This window comes from Barbus barbus (genome assembly GCF_936440315.1).
Source record: "Barbus barbus genome assembly, chromosome: 43".
In the NCBI taxonomy this organism is placed as follows: Eukaryota; Metazoa; Chordata; class Actinopteri; order Cypriniformes; family Cyprinidae; genus Barbus; species Barbus barbus.
In genome coordinates this window covers 21,018,060-21,036,534 of record NC_136721.1, presented here as the reverse complement: position 1 = coordinate 21,036,534, position 18,475 = coordinate 21,018,060, and the positions used below count along the sequence as shown (strand labels likewise).

Sequence of the window (18,475 nt, the reverse complement as noted above, 5' to 3'; positions counted from 1 at the left end):
CCAGCCTGCTTAAATCTGTCTCATCAACTTAGATATAGCATTAGGCTTGAAGCCTGTAGAATTAAACACTCACTGCCTGCCACATGACCGAAACTGGTACAATCGGTTTCTGTAACTTCTCGTGACGTCACCACTATGCCCATGTGTTGAGCAGCACAGGGTTAAATGTTTTGCTGCAACCTTTTGATTACAAACACCAATCACAATTACATCAGCACACTGAGCATCTGATTTGGTTCCATTCTGACTAGCTTTCCACAACTCACAACAAACAAAGAGTGAGGAACAGCTAATCCTGGATTTGGTTTTTATGATCACAAAATCTCTAAAATGTTTCTGCTCATCTACAGAACCACAGACATTGTTTGTATTTTCCTCAATGCGTTTTTTACAAATTGAGGTGATTCTCACAAAGCCTGACAAGAAATGACTGGGTCATATTTAACCTCAAGTTTATAGTTATATACTAATATACATTAATATATAATATATTAATATATATTAATCTTATAATCAATGTTGGAAACCACTGTTCTGCTTAATATTTTTGTGGAAACCGTAATATATTTGTCAAAAAGTATTAATTTCTTCTTCTTTTTTAAACCCTACATTTAACAACAAAAACAACATACTGACTTGGGAATTTTGAACAGTAGTTTATGAGGAAAGAAGAAAAAAAATCTATGTTTTATTTATATTTTCAGACATATTTTATGTCCTAATTCTCTCTATTGTTATGTGTACAAAAACTTTACTTTTACTGTTCCAATTATGTGAAAATTCCATTTTTATGTCATACAATTATTTTAATGCCTAAAATCAGCAGTTTAGTATAAAAATACTTCATTCTGATCTTTATAGTTAAGTGCTAGTTAGCAAAATCACACTAGCACATGCTAATGTAGTTATCAAAAAAGACTCTCACTATATACTTGCATGTACATAGTCATACCACATGCAGTATATATAGCATTTAAGTTTTGCTGTCCATCCTCAACCTAACCACAAGCTCTACTCTTCACCACAATAGAAACACTACAAAACCAACATAACCGAAACCTATGTAAGGTTGTGGGTAGCACTGTTGCCTCACAGCAAGAAGGTCCCTGAGTCCCAGCTGAGCCAGGATGCCTTTCTGTGTGGAGTTTGCATGTTCTCCCCGTCTCCGCGTGCGTTTCCTCCCACAATCCAAAGACATGCAGTATAGGTGAATTGGACAAAAAGTAAAAATCGGCTGTTGTGTGTGTGTCTGTGTGTGTGTGTGTGTGTGTGAGTGTGTGTGTGAGTGTGAGTGTGTCCCAGCACTGGGGTTGCACGAGTTAGTGCACTCTCAGGGCTGGGTTGTGACCGGAAGGGCATCCGGCGTAAAACATGTGCCAAATCAGTTGTGCAGCTCACTCGTCTGTGGTGACCCCTGATAAAGGGAGCAAGCCGAAGTACCAGAGAGCATCAGCATTGCGTGACTATGAGTATAGTGTGTATTAACGTGTAGATTTTAATTTTTGTACAGTCTAATCTAATTTGTAATCATATTACAAGATTATTTTAACCCAAAAAGCTAATTATACTCCCTTTGAACTGGTTTTCTTTAAAATACAAATCTTGTGTAATCCCAGGCTATCTGTAATCAGAAGCACATTTAAAAACTGGAATATAATTTAATTTCATTCACATGTGGTTCATAAACACAATCCTTCTGGATTACAATCCGCCATCAAAATGATACATTTAATTATTCTAGCTGCTGTGAGAAAAGACTAAAGGATCCACCACCTGCAAGATCCTCACATGCGAGAGCCTACTAACCGGGACAACTTCTTTATGTTTACAGACGTGACGTAATGACGCAGTGCCATGCTCGAATTTCCTGCGAAAACCAACCGTACCACTCAAATTAGAAAACATTATTATAAGGTAAGGTTATGTACTTGCTCAAATATTGATTTTAAATCATTTTGAACCAAAAAAAAGTTATGGACTGCGGCTTTAACTCATTTCACTGTTCGGTTTTACAGTGTGACTGGAACATTTTACTGACAGGTTTCTTGAGATTCACACACTGTTTATTATTGTGGAATCAACTATTTCAAATAATCTCACCCCAAACAGTGACTGGTCATATTACATTCCTGAAAACGGACAGTTCCATACTAATCTACAATGTGCAGACTTCAGCGATTGTAAGAAAATAAGGTTATATAAGACTACATCACCTCAGCTTCACTAAGAGAACATACAAGTAACTCAGTATCAGTAGTACTCACCATCCATGGCCTGTTTGAGCGCTTGCAGTTTCTTGTGCTTCTCTCTGATGCGGTCGTAAGCACTGTTGAATGCCGAACTGACGGACTGGCTCGAATGGTGATGGGCCTTTCTGACATCTAGGCTGCCAAAGTCTGCATACCGGGAGTCCCTGGACTTGGAAGATGACTTGTGTCGACCGGCCGTGCTCAGGGCGCTGCTGCCCCTGCGGGCGTCTTCCAGGGCCCCGAAGCGGAGCATATCCGGGTCGAGGCAGGCCAGGTCTGCTGAGGAGGCCCAATTTTTGTTTCTCTGATGGGGGTGTGAATGCTGGTTCACCTCCAAGGGTCGGCTGCGCTGTTGCAGCTGTTGTTGTTGGCGTTGGTGGTAGAGTTCGGCAGAGGATTCAGACCCAGCGTGGTACTCTGAAGGGGGGTATGGACTGAGACCCTGGTCTGCTCTGACAAGGTCCTGGATGGGAAGAGAGCCCATAGAGCGACTGAGTCCACGGTTCAGGTTGTCCTGCTCCTGGGTTCGGGCTCTGTAACGCTCCAGCACACGATGGGCGGCACTACGGCCTAATTGGAAGAGAGAAAAAAAAGTGTTAAATATCAAGAACTTGCAAAAGAATAAAGATGCATTATCCTTCAGAAAATATTTTAATATGTTAATTTGCTGATCAGGAAACATTTCTTACTAATATCAATGTTGACCAATCTTGAAGCTGCTAAATATTTTTGTGAAACCATTTTTAGGATTCAGAAAAATGTTTTGAAAAATTGTATCTTTTGTAACATTATGAATGTCTTTACTGTCACTTTTGATCAATTTAATCATTTTTTTTTTTTTTTAATTTACCCTTAGGTGTTCAGGAATTTTACATCTATTTTAATTACCTTTATGATTCTCATTATGTAAAACAGTAATGATTTTATACACTTACTTCTATACCTAAAATCAGCATCAAAGTAGTACAAAAATATATTTTAAAAAATTTAAACATTTAAAAAAAATAAAAAAAAATAAATAAATAAATAAAAACTGTATACATTGTTCTTACCATTACGGTAATGACAAATAAAAATGTGCTCAATTGATAGTCAACTGGCTTTATTTTATGCAAATTACATATTTTTGTGAAACATGACTGGAACATTTTTTATTTGACCCGTTTTGTAAGAGTCACCCTACATTTATTATTGGGGTTATTGGTATTTTACATGTCTGGGTGGTTCTTGGCCATAGTAATCAACAATGTCCAGACTTGTGACAATGAAAAGTCTGGCTATATAGGACTACAACCTAATTGGTTGTAAAGGTTAACTATACATAAACTTACAAAGACAAATAAGAATCTATTGAAGAGCATAATTAAATGTGGAACCCTTGCTGTCTTGCTGAGGATTTTTATTGGATCACATTTGTCAATGAAAGATTAAAATGGGTCCAAATTGGCTGAAAGAACAGAAGGAACAATGGTGGTCTTCTAGTGGTTATGAGCTCCTCTCTGATTTCACCCCGAGCTTCCAGCGACACGCTCGTTAGCCAATTCCAGCCCTGTCAATCAGGAAGACATGGATGTTCCAGATGGTTCTCTCTTAAAGAACTGTTTGAGCTTTGAATGACTCAACGAGAGTTTTCTCATGTTTCATAAAAAGCTTAGTATATCGTAGGAGCAAAGACGGAGCTGGGGTGATTTCAAGTGGTTAACGAAGAAAGGCATGCTAAAGTCATTACACACTGACCTAGACACTTCAAAACCCGTGCCGCTGAAGGACAACAGTCACCAAACAGAATATAAAACTGTCTGAAAATTAGATACAAGAGTCTTATTTAGTTCAACATCTCGTGGGTCTTGTTACTTCCGTATTTCTAGCATAGCACATTATCAAAAAAATAAAAAATGTAGGACATGGACTTTGTTCTATCCATCGATTGTTGATTGGATGTCGAGACGTGGGAGTTGCATTCAAAAGAGAAGATGAATGCGAGATTTCAGGGACAGGATTTAAACTAAATGGCTGGAGAAGTCCTGTATACGTCATCAGAAAGAAGTCAGTCGTTTTCACCAGAAAATCCAGTTTTGAAAATGTAAATTAAACAATAGGGAGGAAATAAATAAACAACAACATCAATAATAATAATAGAGAAACAAAAAGAAACATGCATGGATTTGAAATGGTCTATAAAATGTATTTAGAAAACAGATAAATATGGGGAATTCATTTCATGCCTACTTAAAATAAAATATATAAATGATAATGATAATAATAATAATAATAATAATAATAAATGTATATATACACATGATATTAAATATAATATAATATATATATATATAAATATATTATTTAATATTATTTATTTATTTATTTATTTATTTGTCTTTTGCCACTTTTTTCTTTAACAGGATAGATAAACGATCATAAAATGACCATCCCCTGCATAAACATTATGGTTCAATGTGATGCGGCAGTAGTTATGCTAATTAAGAATGATATTCGTTTATTTGCAAATAGTGCTGTTGTAGCACATTATACGCCAAAGAAATTACGCTAATCTGTTAAGGTGCAAACAGGCTAAACATTACCTAAAACTAAACCAGAAAATTGCCACCAAACCAGTTGTGGCTAGTAATAGCACAATGTTAACTGCCTCAGGCTAGTAGTGCTTTTACTTGCAAAAACAGTGCATAGTACTCTCAAAAGCTATATAAGGAAACACACACTGAAATTCAAACTAGTATACTCTTTGACCAACCTTAAACAGATACAATGCAGTTGTGCTACAGTGCTGTTATGTATTAGCTAAGCAAGATTAGCATTGCTGCATGTTCTTTTCTCCTGAAGATACTGCTAGTGTGAGCACGTATACTCCGATAACGTCAACAAACATTCCATTTGCAAAATGAGAACAATGACACAGTCCAAGACCACAGTTATTACTTTACTGCTGAGGTTTCATGACATCTGTAAAGCCAAAAATAAACCAGCGTGAAGTGAGTCACCATCCAGACTGGCTTGTTTTCTCACATCATGACCCTGATGTGTGGCCAGAGACAACAGCATGAAAACAACACCCTACAGAACACACAGTAAAAAAAAACCCTCAGTTACATAACCGTCCGGTCGTGTTTGTGCTGCAGCACCGCTGAAACCACTGGGAAGATTTGGTCATATTTTCCAAAATGAAATGCTCTGGTTTTGGTTTGTGGTGATGTGCTTGTCTAGATTAGTTTCAAACTCTTGTCTATGCACAAAGAGAGGACGAGAAGGAGTGAGAGACAGACAGAAGATAGATGGAGAGTGAAAGCAATGAGGGATTTGGAAAGTTGGGAGAGGAACAGAAGAAGGGGAGAGAAAAGATGACAAGAAAAGGAGAAAAAAGTTATTTGGCACATCATTAAACTATAAAGCATAAAAAGTCAGAAGGAGAGACGAGAAAAACAGACAGAGAGTGAAAGAGAAGGCCAAGAGATGTTAGTGAAGGCTACAATGAAACTATGTTCAAAATTAGAACATACTGCCTTACTGCATACTTATGTACTACATACCATTTTGAAATGAAATTTTAAGTTTAAGTCAAGGACTTGCATGCTGTCTTTGTAATAAACTGTGAAATTTACAAGCAACCAATTGTAAAAAAAAATATATATATATTTTATTTTTGAAAAACCTTGTTTTTTCCCTGTGTTTCATTCAAAATTGGTAAAATTTTATTTATTTATTTTTTAAATGGCAGTACTTTAATAATTTTTTATATATTTTACAAAATATTACTAAAATAACAAAAATGTGCAATATTATTTAATACATTATTATTCATTTATATTATTTTTAAAATATTATTACTTATTATTATTTTCTTATTTAATAATATATTTTACCATTTTATTCATTGTGATGCAAAGCTGAATTTTCAGCATCATTACTCCAGCCTTTAGTGTCACATGATCCTTCAGAAATCATTCTAATATGATGATTTGATGCTCAAGAAACATTTCTTATCACCATAATACATTTTTTATTAAATCTTTCTTAATCTTTCATTAAATCTATTTCTATATAATTCTTTGAATTAGAAAGCTCATATTATATACATACACTTTGCTGTATGCTAGTATTTTTTAAAACATAACACACAATCTGCACATTGTGACAATATCATAAAATCATTTTGGAAAACAAATTTCCCCAGAACCACTATTTATCTAAAAATAAATATATCAATTCCACAAAATTCTTCAGAACTTTCTATCTGCTATCAAGATTATCTGGACATTTCTCCACCAATCTTTACTTTCAGATTGGCACTTCTAGTGCTGGTGCTGTTCTGGCTTGTCTCTTGTGGCAGGGAGGATCTTTTATCCTTCTGTTCTGATAAGCAGCAGCTCCTGAAGGGCCAAAGCCACGTCATGTCAGAACCAAGCCCTGCTTTGTTTACTTTCTGAATCACTTCCTCTTAACTGGATAATAAATGCTGTGAGATGAGTCAGCGTGAAGCACAGGCCTTCACGGTATTAAAACAATCAGTCAGAGATTATTAGAAAGTGGAGAAAGCATGAGCTGTGATTAAAAATATCATAATTTATTAACAGCAACTCCAACTGTGTGGTTGACGCAAAAGACGACTGGAAGATCAGGAGCGTGTGCGTGTATTGACATGTCTGTGTGTTTGGGTGTGCATGTGTGTGTGGGTGAAAGCAATAGAGAAGTAGAAAGCAAATGTGTACATGTTTAATAACCTGGGGATGGAACCCCATCTTCATTTTCTTATATAATAAGCAATAGATGCATTTATATTCATAAGGGATTTGGTGTGTATTACCTGCTGGAAGGCCTTTTCCTCGCAGACGTTCACGAATCTCTTTGCTTCTCTCTGGAAGTGACTCCCTTTCACTTTGAGATAACAGACCATCCAGCTAAACAAACACATGAACAAAGATGAGAAAGAAAAAAATCAGCCATTCACTTTTATCAAAATATGACATTAAGAGAAAGCAAATTATACTGAATTTCTTTTCTCTTGTGCAGTAACTACTCAAAAGTGTGGGTCAGTGAGATTTTTATTTTTTTCCAAAAGAATGTAATACTTTTTACTCATTATAATATTTATATTTGATTTAATACAATATAAATATTAATAATAATAATAAGTTATCAATTTCCACAAAAACATTAAGCGTACAGCTGGTTTCCAAACTGATAATTTTTTTTATCTATTTCTTGAGCAGCAGATCAGCATATTAGACTGATTTCTGAAGGATCATGTGACACTAAAGGCTGGAGTAATGATGCTGAAAATTCAGCTTTGCATCACAGGAATAAATTACATTTTAAAATATATTCAAATAGAAAACAGTTATTCTAAATTGTAATAATATTTCACATTATTACAGTTTTTACTGTATTTTTGATAAATGCAACCTTAATGAGCGGTAGTTTACTTTATGAAATTCTCTCTACAAGCCACCCAAACCGTATAAGCTACAAAAAAATAAGAAATGTTGAATAATAATACTATTATTATTATTATTATTATTAAATCATAATATTTTTTTATTATTATTATCATCATCACGTATCCTCACCCCCATTAAGGCGGTAGTTTACTTATGAAATGGTATAAGCTAAAAAAAAAAAAAAAGATAAAATGTTAATTACTAATTAATATTATTATTATTATTATCATCATCATCATCATACACTGGAAAGATGCTGAAAAATTAAAACAGACTTTGGGAAAAAATAAAAATGGTGTGTTGGGGAAATGGATTTCACATACCATTAAAGGACTTAAAGAAAGCTTGATCTATGCTTGTTAAACCAAGTCAAAACATATTTTGAATAAAGTTTTTAACTAAATTGTGTTTGCCAGAGGAAGAAAAACAAACATAATGGAAAACATGTAGACTGAGAAAAACAATCTCAGGAGGGCTGCTCACAGGAGAACAAACCCAAGCAGCCACTCACAGGATAAATCAACAGTAATTAGAAGACAGCATCCCTACTGGACCACTTCACATTCACCTCCCCAGTGCGGAAAAAGACACACAGAGCAGAAAATAAGACCAGAAACACGTCTGTTCCGAGCAATATGCTTTTTCTGTATCGCTGTGCAATTAAACTACTGGGGAGTGTGCAGCTGAGGAACAGGATGTGACATCAAACACGAGAAAACAAGCACAGGAAAGACTGTTAATTGAAAGCTGTTTTATAGGGCTGGACTGTGCAGGCAAGTCAGTTAATAGGAACAGTATGTTCACACATATTGTTAGTGCCGAATCATTAGTGCTTGAAACATTAGTGATCAACTAACAAAGTTAGAGGTGGGAATCGAGGACTGGTTATGAATTAAAGCTGATTCCAAAACCAAACAAACCAAAAACAAAACACAAAATAAAAAAATAAAATAAAATAAACAAAATAAATAAATTTAAAAAATTAAATATATTTTTTAAAATATATAATGCTTATAATATAAAATATATATTATATATAAAATTGTAAAGCTTATAATGAGCTTTAAAAAAAAAGTAAAATACTGTCACTAATATAAAATTGTGTTAGCAACAGAAAACAATAACATGACTACTGTACTATTTTTCAGGTTTAAATCATTCTAACGACTCACTAATTCACTGAATGAATCAAAGTGGTTCTTTATTTAGTTGCTGAACCTTAAGTCATTTCTTCTTATACTCATAAATAAAAATGAACCAAAAATTGTTGAAATAGCTAACAAAATGTTGAAAGAAATACATAGATATGTACCTGAGAGAGACTGCCAAGAACGAGCCTCACCAGCTTCCTGATGTATGAAAATGAAGGGTCACAGTTGGAGTTACGGATGTGAGCGCTGCAGGTGTCCAGAGCCGATCGTACGGAGAGTCGGGTGAGCGTGGAGTCATCACACATGTTGAGCAGTACGCTGTTCAGATGTTTTCCTAGTTTCATTGGCTAAAAAACACAAATAGAGCTCAGTAAAAAGACACAAGAAGTTGATGAATTATCTAGAATCTATATTTGCTACAAGGGGATACAAATATTTACTCAATTTCAAATTATGTTGCAATGGGATAGAAGAATGAAACATTAGAGACTCTTAGATTGAGGTTAGTATGTTGCTAACAAGAAGTAGAAAATACACAGTACATACCAATAGTGGGTTAAAATCTTCAATTCAATTTGAACTATTCTAAATCATTTTTATTTACATTAAATGAAGTACATTAATAGGAATTAAATATCAAAGTACCACCTGGCTCTGTGGAATCTCATAGTCTGCACCCCAAAACAACGTCATGCCAAGTGAATACATGTGCATCTAAAAGTTGAAAAGCAAACAGAGACGACATGTAACAATGGAACATTTTAGCCCACATAATAAAACTGACAACCACATTGCTGCACACAAACTTGTCTTCAGAGGCATTTGCTACCCAGAGTATGTTTTAGGCGTTAATCAGTATCAAACTTCACATATAGTACATCGGCATAGTTTTGTTTTTCTTCCCTGTCTAGTTCTTCTGTCTGTTCCCCCTGCTAAAGAATAGCTTTGGGAACAAAATATCCAAGAGTCTGCCAAAGAACGCACAAGATCCTTTGACTTCTCTGCAAATAATCATATCTTGAGACTGCGGTGGTGGTGTATCTATTTCTTTATAAGAATGCCATATGTACACAGAAGCGTACTGTCAAAATGACTTAAACGCATGTGTAAAGTGTAAATGAAATAGTCGTTTTCCTTTTTTGGTCGACAATGAAAAAGTGATTTTAATTTTCACTTTTCTCTAATATTCACATGACTGCAGAAATGAAATAAAAAAAACATCTGGAAGACAGTTCTGAAACTCACTAATAAAAGGGTTCTTTAAAAAACAAAAATAAGTCCTGCTTTAATAAAAGCATTCACTATTTGTCATGAAAATTGGTACCAGAAGCCATGGGAAAAAAAACAACAACAAGCCCAACACATGCATTTCACGATCCAAAAGGTACCTTTTCCATATCAGAAAGCGAGGAGAGGTTGAGACCCTCCAGCATCTCTGGAGGAGTGAAAGCCCGCAGATCCTTCTGTGTGACATTTTCATCCGTGAAAGAGATGTTTCCAGAAGGCATGAGCAGCAGCGACCATGGAGAGATGATAAAACCCAACGCAGCTGGATCTGTCGAACCTAGGTAAAAAAAAACATTATAAAAATGCACTATTACCACAAAGTGCAATTCTTAGAACATGGCCTGAATCTTAATCAAATTCTGAAAAAATTTATTAAATAAAAATAAAAAATTTAATTAAAAAAAAGATACTTGTAATTTAAGTTTAATGTCTTATGAAGTTCAGAAATAAAATGTTCCTTTGGCATTTAAGTACATAGCAATGAAAACAGCCAAGTTTCCAACATTGGCTAGGCTCTGTTTTGTAAAGTGAAGAGAGGAAATTCTAAGACACTGCAAGTCCTGATGCTAAAGCGTGGGAAAGTTACTACACAAGTTACTAGACAAGTTAAAGGCCTTGGCCAAAGAACATTTCCTCGACACGAGTACAGCACGATCTGACTGCACACACATTTCAGGATCTATGGAGATTTAGTGGTGGAAATCAAATTCTTTTCATCCGGACAAAGATGTGTAATAAAGAGCTACATTATTCTGTGAATGAGCACAATTTCCTTGAAATACGAGGCCCCTGGGATCTCTCTCAAAAAGATGATTCTGTATGACAGGACATTGTTCCTTTTGATGTTTTTTTCCCTTCTTTTGTGCTGCAGATGGAAAACAATGGATCCTTTGCCATTCAGAACATGGCCCTGCGGTTATGGATGGAACAGCTGTACAGAAATAATTAATCTATTCCGAATGAAGATTCAGTGGAAAAGTGGAATTGCTTTTGAGAAACTTCTTTTCATTGTTTCATGTCATGTAAACCCAAAAACAAGAACAATCTCAAAAAATCCTGGAAAAAATTATTATTTTGTATTATTAATTTTTTTTTCACAGAAATATTAAGCAGCACAACTGTTTGCAAAATTGATAATAGCATTAAATGTTCCTTGAGCAGCAAATTACATTTTAAAATATATTCAAATAGAAAAGAGTTAGGTAACAATTTACAATAAGGTTACATGAATAATCATGAACTAATGCCTAAATTAATGCTTAATTCATTACATACTAATGATTATTAAAGGAGTTAACTAATTATGAACTAACGAAGAGCTATCCTTAACTACGACTGGAGTCATATGGACTCATGCATGAATAACGGCAGCCTTAACTACATGTTAGTAGTGTTGTCAAAAATATCGATATTTCGATAAATATCGATACTGAAATATCTGAACGGTACCAATATTAATTTCCCGAAGTATCGATACACCGATACTAGCCGAGCTGTCACTTTCACTTCTCTCCAAAGGCGCGTGGACAAGCACCACACGTGACCGCACTCGTCTCCTTCGCTCTGGTTAAATAGCAAAAGTGAAGTGAATAGAAAGATGACTGCTCTGGTTGTTAAAGAACACAGCAGGAGCGCTATCTGTAGGGATCTATGATCTCCGCGCTGCAGAGAACGCCACAGAATCCAGTCATAAAAACATAATTTGCAGTTTAACGCGGAATGTCACGGAATTTGTCAACGTTTGGATGAATTAATCAAAAGTAGGTCATACACTTAAATCAAATCGCGATATGGACTAGTATCTGTAAATATTAAGCTGCAAAAGTCGATTTAAATATGAATCCTGCATGTTCTGCGCGTCTCTGTGTGAATGTGCTGCACCTGCGGTTTTGTTTAATGTGGCGCTCGCGGTGATTTCAGCGTCTGCCGTCTCAATGAGGACATAAATACATCAACAATATCTCCAGAACTGATCTGAAAGGCACTTTACGAGCATTTTACCATTTAATTTGAGTAAAACTAGCATCATATCATACACAGACAGAACTTTAGAAGTATTCACGGCAACCCGTCAAAATAAAAGTTTGGTTTAACAGCCTATTAAAGACCGTGTGCCAGAAATGGGCTATATTACTATTATTTAGTAGAATGTACATAATACTACTACTTACTACTACTGTTAATTTTTTTTAAATAAATAATCACAAAATATTTAAATTTTAATAGTGAATCCCCTTCATTTGCCAAAAATGTAAATGTTTAATTTTCATTAATTCAAATATAAATGAATTAAAATTTTATGCCTTCATCTGATATCCAGTAAAATTTAAATACACAACACAGAATTTCTGAGGGGGAAAACACATTTCATAAGGCTACTGTAAGAATAAATAAAAATGGTTTGTATGCATTCAAATAATAGACATGCTAAAACACAGAATTTGGTAACAATAAAACATAAGGTGAGAAAAAAATAAAACATTTCATACGGCCCTAAACGTGTAATTTTTGTTACACTTTTAATAAATTAAATGTTAAATTGTATCATTTTCATGATTTTAATCAATTAGACATGCTTTTAGATTAATAGCATATAATTTGACCATTAAAAAAAAAAGAGTCCAGAAAAATTCAAACGGAAAAAAACGGAATCCAGAAAAATTAAAATGGAAAAAATTGAATGTAGAAAACATTTTAATGGAATTTGGGGAAAAATAAAACGGATTTCATAGGGCCCTATATCTGGAAATATTTTAGTTATGAAGCAAATGAGAATATCAACAAATAGAACTTTGGATTTTAATTAGTACATGTATTAGTAAACGTTAGTTTCAATTAACATTTAACTAAGATTAATAAAAGATTAATAAATAAATCAACAAATGCAGTACCTCAAGACATTTTTTTGTTCATATAAAATATACCGCATGTTCTCGACTTGTTACATTTATCTTTAAATTTAAAAAATTACCCCCTTAATATTGTGGCAGTTTTTTTCTCCGTGGTATCGAAAATGGTATCGAGTATCGATATTTTTCAAGGTATCGTATCGAAGTTAGAAATTCCAGTATCGTGACAACACTACATGTTAGTACATGTTTGATAATTAATGTATTAATTAACATTTATTGGTAAACTAAATCAAACAGCCTCTTTAAGAAGGAATAAGAAATACTCTGACTTTGAAAGTAATTTAATTTAAATAATTTAATACCATCATAATTTGAGCATTTGACATCTTCAGCTTTGTCATAAACATAATTAATTAACTCCTTTAATAATCATTAGCATGTGATGAATTAAGTATTAATTTAGGCATTAGTACATGATTATTCATGTACCCTTATTGTAAAGTGTTAACAAGAGTTCTTTTAAAATCGCAATAATATTTCACAATATTACTGTTTTACTGTATTTTTGATCAAATAAATGCAGCCTAGGTGAGCATAAGTAAGTTTCAATGCATTGAAAAAAAAATGAATAAATAAAATAAACCCAACACTTTTGAACAGTAATGAAAGTCTGTTCAATGCCTTTTTTGGCATTGGTAACATTCACGTCAGTAGCCAGGACGAGTAAAGCCTCTAATACAAATAAACACATTAACAAATTAGCAGAAACGTTATTAAAAGTCAGAAAGTGTTTAAACTAAAACTAATGAAAAAAGTTCAAGCAGCGATGCTATAAAGTACTGGAATTCCCAAAGTAAACACACGTTTCCTGTGGAAACTGTCTGACCATGGTTGGACCTCTTTGTGAACATCTAGCAGTGCACACTCATGTTTTGCCTCCAGCACAGTAGCTACTCCAGCATCTTTATTAAAATACTTTCCCTGTTAACCTATACAGGTAGCATACCCATTTTTCTACTATCATCTACAGTAGTTGTTAATGGAGGGAAGCTGACACACAGTTGGAAATATCTCAGAACGGGCATATCTGATAAGGTTTTATCTGTCCCATCAGAGACTAGCCCGGTCATCTACTGCCGTTCATGAGCCCAATGAGGTCACAGCCAAAAATAGCATCACAAATTCTACTAAGGAGGAGAAAACAACATGAAATTAGATATAGGAACACATGCCATGAATAATAAGCAAACTTCTTATTACATAAGATCAAGTGAAAACACAGCATCAAACATGTGTCTACTGACTTGGGCGCCTGTTTATTTAGTCACTATCTTTTTATTTTAAATGTTTAAGATTACTGCATAACCAATGACCTAAATACCTATTTTTAAAGTGCAAGAAGCAGTGGAAACGTTTGCATTATTTATATCATGCTAAACAACCTTCAAAAATATGGCTACGTATTAAAAGAAAAAAGAAAAAAAAAAAAAATTATAAATGGTTTTGATTTGTATCACCTGGGGCAATACAGATGAAAAAAAAAAAAAAACCCATCTTTGATCTTGGTATTTAGGAAATTGAAAATGTGGCAAGAATTTTTTTTTTAAACTCATACTTTTCTATATTAAAAAAAAAATCAAATTTATGAACATATAAATATTGACAAATTAATAAACAATTATATGAAACTGAAACAGAGGTAATCCAGTAATCTGTTTTAATTAACTACATTACTGCATGTATATTTTATTTCAGAAGTTGGAAATCTCATCTCTTTACTAATAAATCAAGCATCAGCCTTCTGCACACTGGACTGGAATAGGAAAATTAAGAAAACGCAAGCATCACCTTTAAATTAAAATCGCATGCTATAAAAAGCAAGCTCAGAACTTCACAACTAAGTGCTCAGAGTTTCCAAATAAATGAAGTAATTTTGCTGACTTGCTCAAGTCACGTCCCATGACTCCCGTCCAGGGCCCAGAATTTCTGCAAACTTTGTCAAGAGGGATCTTTGCCAGCAAGTTTTCACCCAGAGCAACTCAAGGTCAGATAACAAGCTACTGTGAGACGAGGAGAGTCCTCGTTCCCCCTGAGAGTGCATGCCGAAGTGGCTACATCTTTATCATCATCGTCCTCCTCGACCCTGAAGACAAGGGGCCTAATTGCGCTTCAAACCCTACTGGCTATTAGCCAGGTCTGCAGAATACAGAGGGGCAACGACTGTCTGCGATGCTGACAGAACCAGAATTGTCCCCTGACTGAGAGAAAGACTTGTCAAGAGTCCCAAGATCTGTGCGTGAACGGCAGCAGATATCAGTCGAGAGGAGCTGGCATCATCTCAAACGCCGCAAACTGCCCACCAAACTGCTCTTGGGGTAACCGGACTGTGGGACAATAAAGAAGCTTTTGTTCACAGCGGTGACACACAACACTAGCCCACACAGTCATTCAGAGAGACATCAGACGGACATAAGGCTGAGTAAGCCTTCTCATAAATTTCACCAAAGTGTTAGCCGCACAAGCTCACTTCTTTGAATCAGACTGATAGGTGCCATTTTTGGTCCACTGACAGCTTTTGAGGAGGCCGGAGATTTATTCTAATCACTCTTAAACAGGAGTGAATTGGTGGAAGACAATGCTAAGCGCGCACATGCTGACTGAATAACCACCTTACAAAGGAATCCTTCTGAATGTACTGATAATGTCACAGCGGAAATGTGTAATGGCTTTGAATTGTTTGTAAGAAAGGGACAAAACAAAAACAATATTTTGTGAGGTAACTGCATGGGAAGTGTGACATAGCTGTGGTCTGAGGGAAAAGTTTTTTTTGTTTTTTTTGTCACAAGGAATTCACATAAAGACAGATATAACTTCAGTTTCTTGTTTTTCATTTCAAACAATCCCTGCCAGTTTAGCTTCCTTTTCAAAAATCGTCACGATAACTAAAGTTTCAACCAAAATGCCAAATGTATTCTGGTTATTGCTACAAAACACTATGCTAACCCTATCAGCCACAGTCACCCAAAACAAATGACAGATATACAATTAGGTCTACGACAGGATTTAACTACAAATGGCTAGATTTTTACATTTTGGGGGGGAAAATGAGTGATTGTTGTCTATGCGGTTGAAGTTGTGTTTAAGGAATTTGTATTTGGTTGATAAGGTTCTCCTAAAGTTTAGCACATCACTATACAGTTGCTAAAGTGTCTCAACTGTTTTTAGCAAGTTGCTAACAATGTTGCTAAAGTGTTCTTTGTGTTAACACAGTGCTATGCAGTTGCTATAGTCTGTTGATTGTGTTTAGAAAATTACTATGTGATTGTTAAGGTGTTCTTAGTGTTTAGCGCATTGCTATGCAGTTGCTAAAGTGTCTCAACTGTTTTTAGCAAGTTGCTAGCAAGGTTGCTATTGTGTTTTTTGTGTTTAATGCAGTACTATGCTGCAAAAGGGTGTTGATTGTTTTTAGCAAATTGCTATGTGGTATTCTTAGTGTTTAGCCCCTTGTTATGCTAAGGTCCTTAGTTACTAATGTGTCCTGAGGGTTTTAGAGCATTGCTATGTATCTTAAAAAAATGTCCCAAGTGTTTTAACCCATTGCTATGCAGTTTCTGTGTTTTAGCACATTAATAATGTCTTGAGTGTTTTAGCACATTTGTGGATGCTAAGGTGTTCTTGGTGCACTTCTATAATGCTTATCAAAGCAGATAGCATATTTTAGCTATTGTAGAAGCATGTAATATATAATAGGCATTTTGGTGGAAAATGTGGCCACCGTGGTAAATTTTTATATTCGTCACACACAAGCACAAGGTTAGTTCATTAAATTCCTCTATTGGAAGTCAACAGGCTAACTGTAGAGCGCAAACGAAAACAATACTGGTTACCTTCTGAAATGTCAAACTGGGACATTTTGTACATTTAGCAAGTTTTAATGACAAGAAGGAATACAATTAGGAAATAACTACAAAAATTCAAGTTGAAGAAAACCAAAACTGCTACAGGCTGACCAAACCAGAGAAACCAGGTGAACGAGGAAAAATTCAGACAGAAAGAGAGCGGAATGTATTAGAGAGACAAAAAAGGAATGTAAATCTCCAAAATTCCACAATCTATTAAGAAAAATACTCTGCAAGACTACAAAACCAATCTGAATGGCACCGCACTGGTGGTTTGGAACACACAAGGTCAGATTTTTCAGCATATTCACAATAAATCAGCATTCGCTGCATGTTACTTGGCAACTGAAACTACCAGGTTCTGGAGAGGTCATAGATGATTGTTTTATTACAAACACACACACACACACAAAAAGTCTTCAAACCTGCAGAATTCACACTGCATGCTCTATAGGAGACTCCACTCACAATTACAACTCATTGATTTCAATGGCAAATATACAATCTTTTATGATTTTTTATTAAATAAGTAGAAATAAATATTATAATTATTATTACAAATATTTATTTCAGCTATTTGTATTTATTTCAGCCTTTTACTCCTTCAGTTTTGGACGACTGGCATTTACACCGCATTTATGTAACTTTATGGCTTACATTGTAACCAAAGGAAGCCAGATAGTCGGTTTCAGTTGCAAAAACTTTCATTTGGAGCAGATCGCTAAATACTTTGGAAATGCTTCATCAACAAATCTTCTTCTGCACTCCAAAGATATCAGACTGCTATCCAAGGTCTCTGATTGCCTCGGCCATCCCAAGGCCTCATGTTCTGAGCCAGCGTGGCTGGGTACTCTTGAGAGATGTGGGAGTTATCACTGCACTGCGAGTCAGGACGGCGGTTTACCTCTGCGAAGGAGTTCATGCAGACTCTCTGCGCTCTGGTTCAGGACGGCCCAGACCTCCTCCTCCTGCAGTGGCCCTCCCCTCACCTGCAGCGCCTCAGCCAGAGACACATGCATGCTGCCTGTGGGGTCACAAAACACAACGATATTATTCTTACAGTCAATTAATTTTCATTTCAGTTTTAGTTATTTTAGTACATCAAGTTAAACTAAATGAAGATGATAAATGTAACCTGAGTGACTAGCTGAAATATATTTAATATTTATTATATATTTTTTTTATTTATATTTTAATACATTTCAGGTAAATTTGTTTTATTTAGCATTTAGTTTTACTTCACTATAATAACACGAATGAATGAGACAACATTATTATAAAAAACAAAAAACAAAACTCCACAACGAATGTAAAAATGATTTAAACAGGTTTTATAAAATTATAAGCTTAACATTTCTGTTTTTAAATCCTCCAAAAATTGCAATGCCTCGCTTTGGGTAAGGCATGATTTTATACATCAAGATTTTAATGGTTTGTTTGAATGAAAGTAAGCTATAAATACTGGTATATGAATATACATTTGGTGCCGCAGAAATTATATACTTCAAACATAAGTACAGAAATTGATGTAGAAAAAGAATCAACAAAGTACTGCGATTCGTGCTTGTGTGCATGTGATCTTCC

General features: G+C 34.9%; 1 protein-coding gene across 1 annotated transcript in view; it reads right to left on the bottom strand.

Moving 5' to 3' along the window:
• The window catches only part of LOC306862368 (tyrosine-protein phosphatase non-receptor type 13-like), a 70,989-nt gene that overhangs the window by 42,455 nt on the left and 10,059 nt on the right, over window positions 1-18,475 (bottom strand). Inside the window, exons 2-7 of the mRNA XM_079405137.1 lie at window positions 17,796-17,915; window positions 10,242-10,417; window positions 9,502-9,567; window positions 9,015-9,200; window positions 7,069-7,162; window positions 2,265-2,819 (exon numbers count right to left, since the gene is read on the bottom strand). Of these exons, the coding sequence (XP_079261263.1) occupies window positions 2,265-2,819; window positions 7,069-7,162; window positions 9,015-9,200; window positions 9,502-9,567; window positions 10,242-10,417; window positions 17,796-17,910 (1,192 nt within the window). The 5' untranslated portion in view covers window positions 17,911-17,915. The remainder of the gene's footprint in view (window positions 1-2,264; window positions 2,820-7,068; window positions 7,163-9,014; window positions 9,201-9,501; window positions 9,568-10,241; window positions 10,418-17,795; window positions 17,916-18,475) is intronic.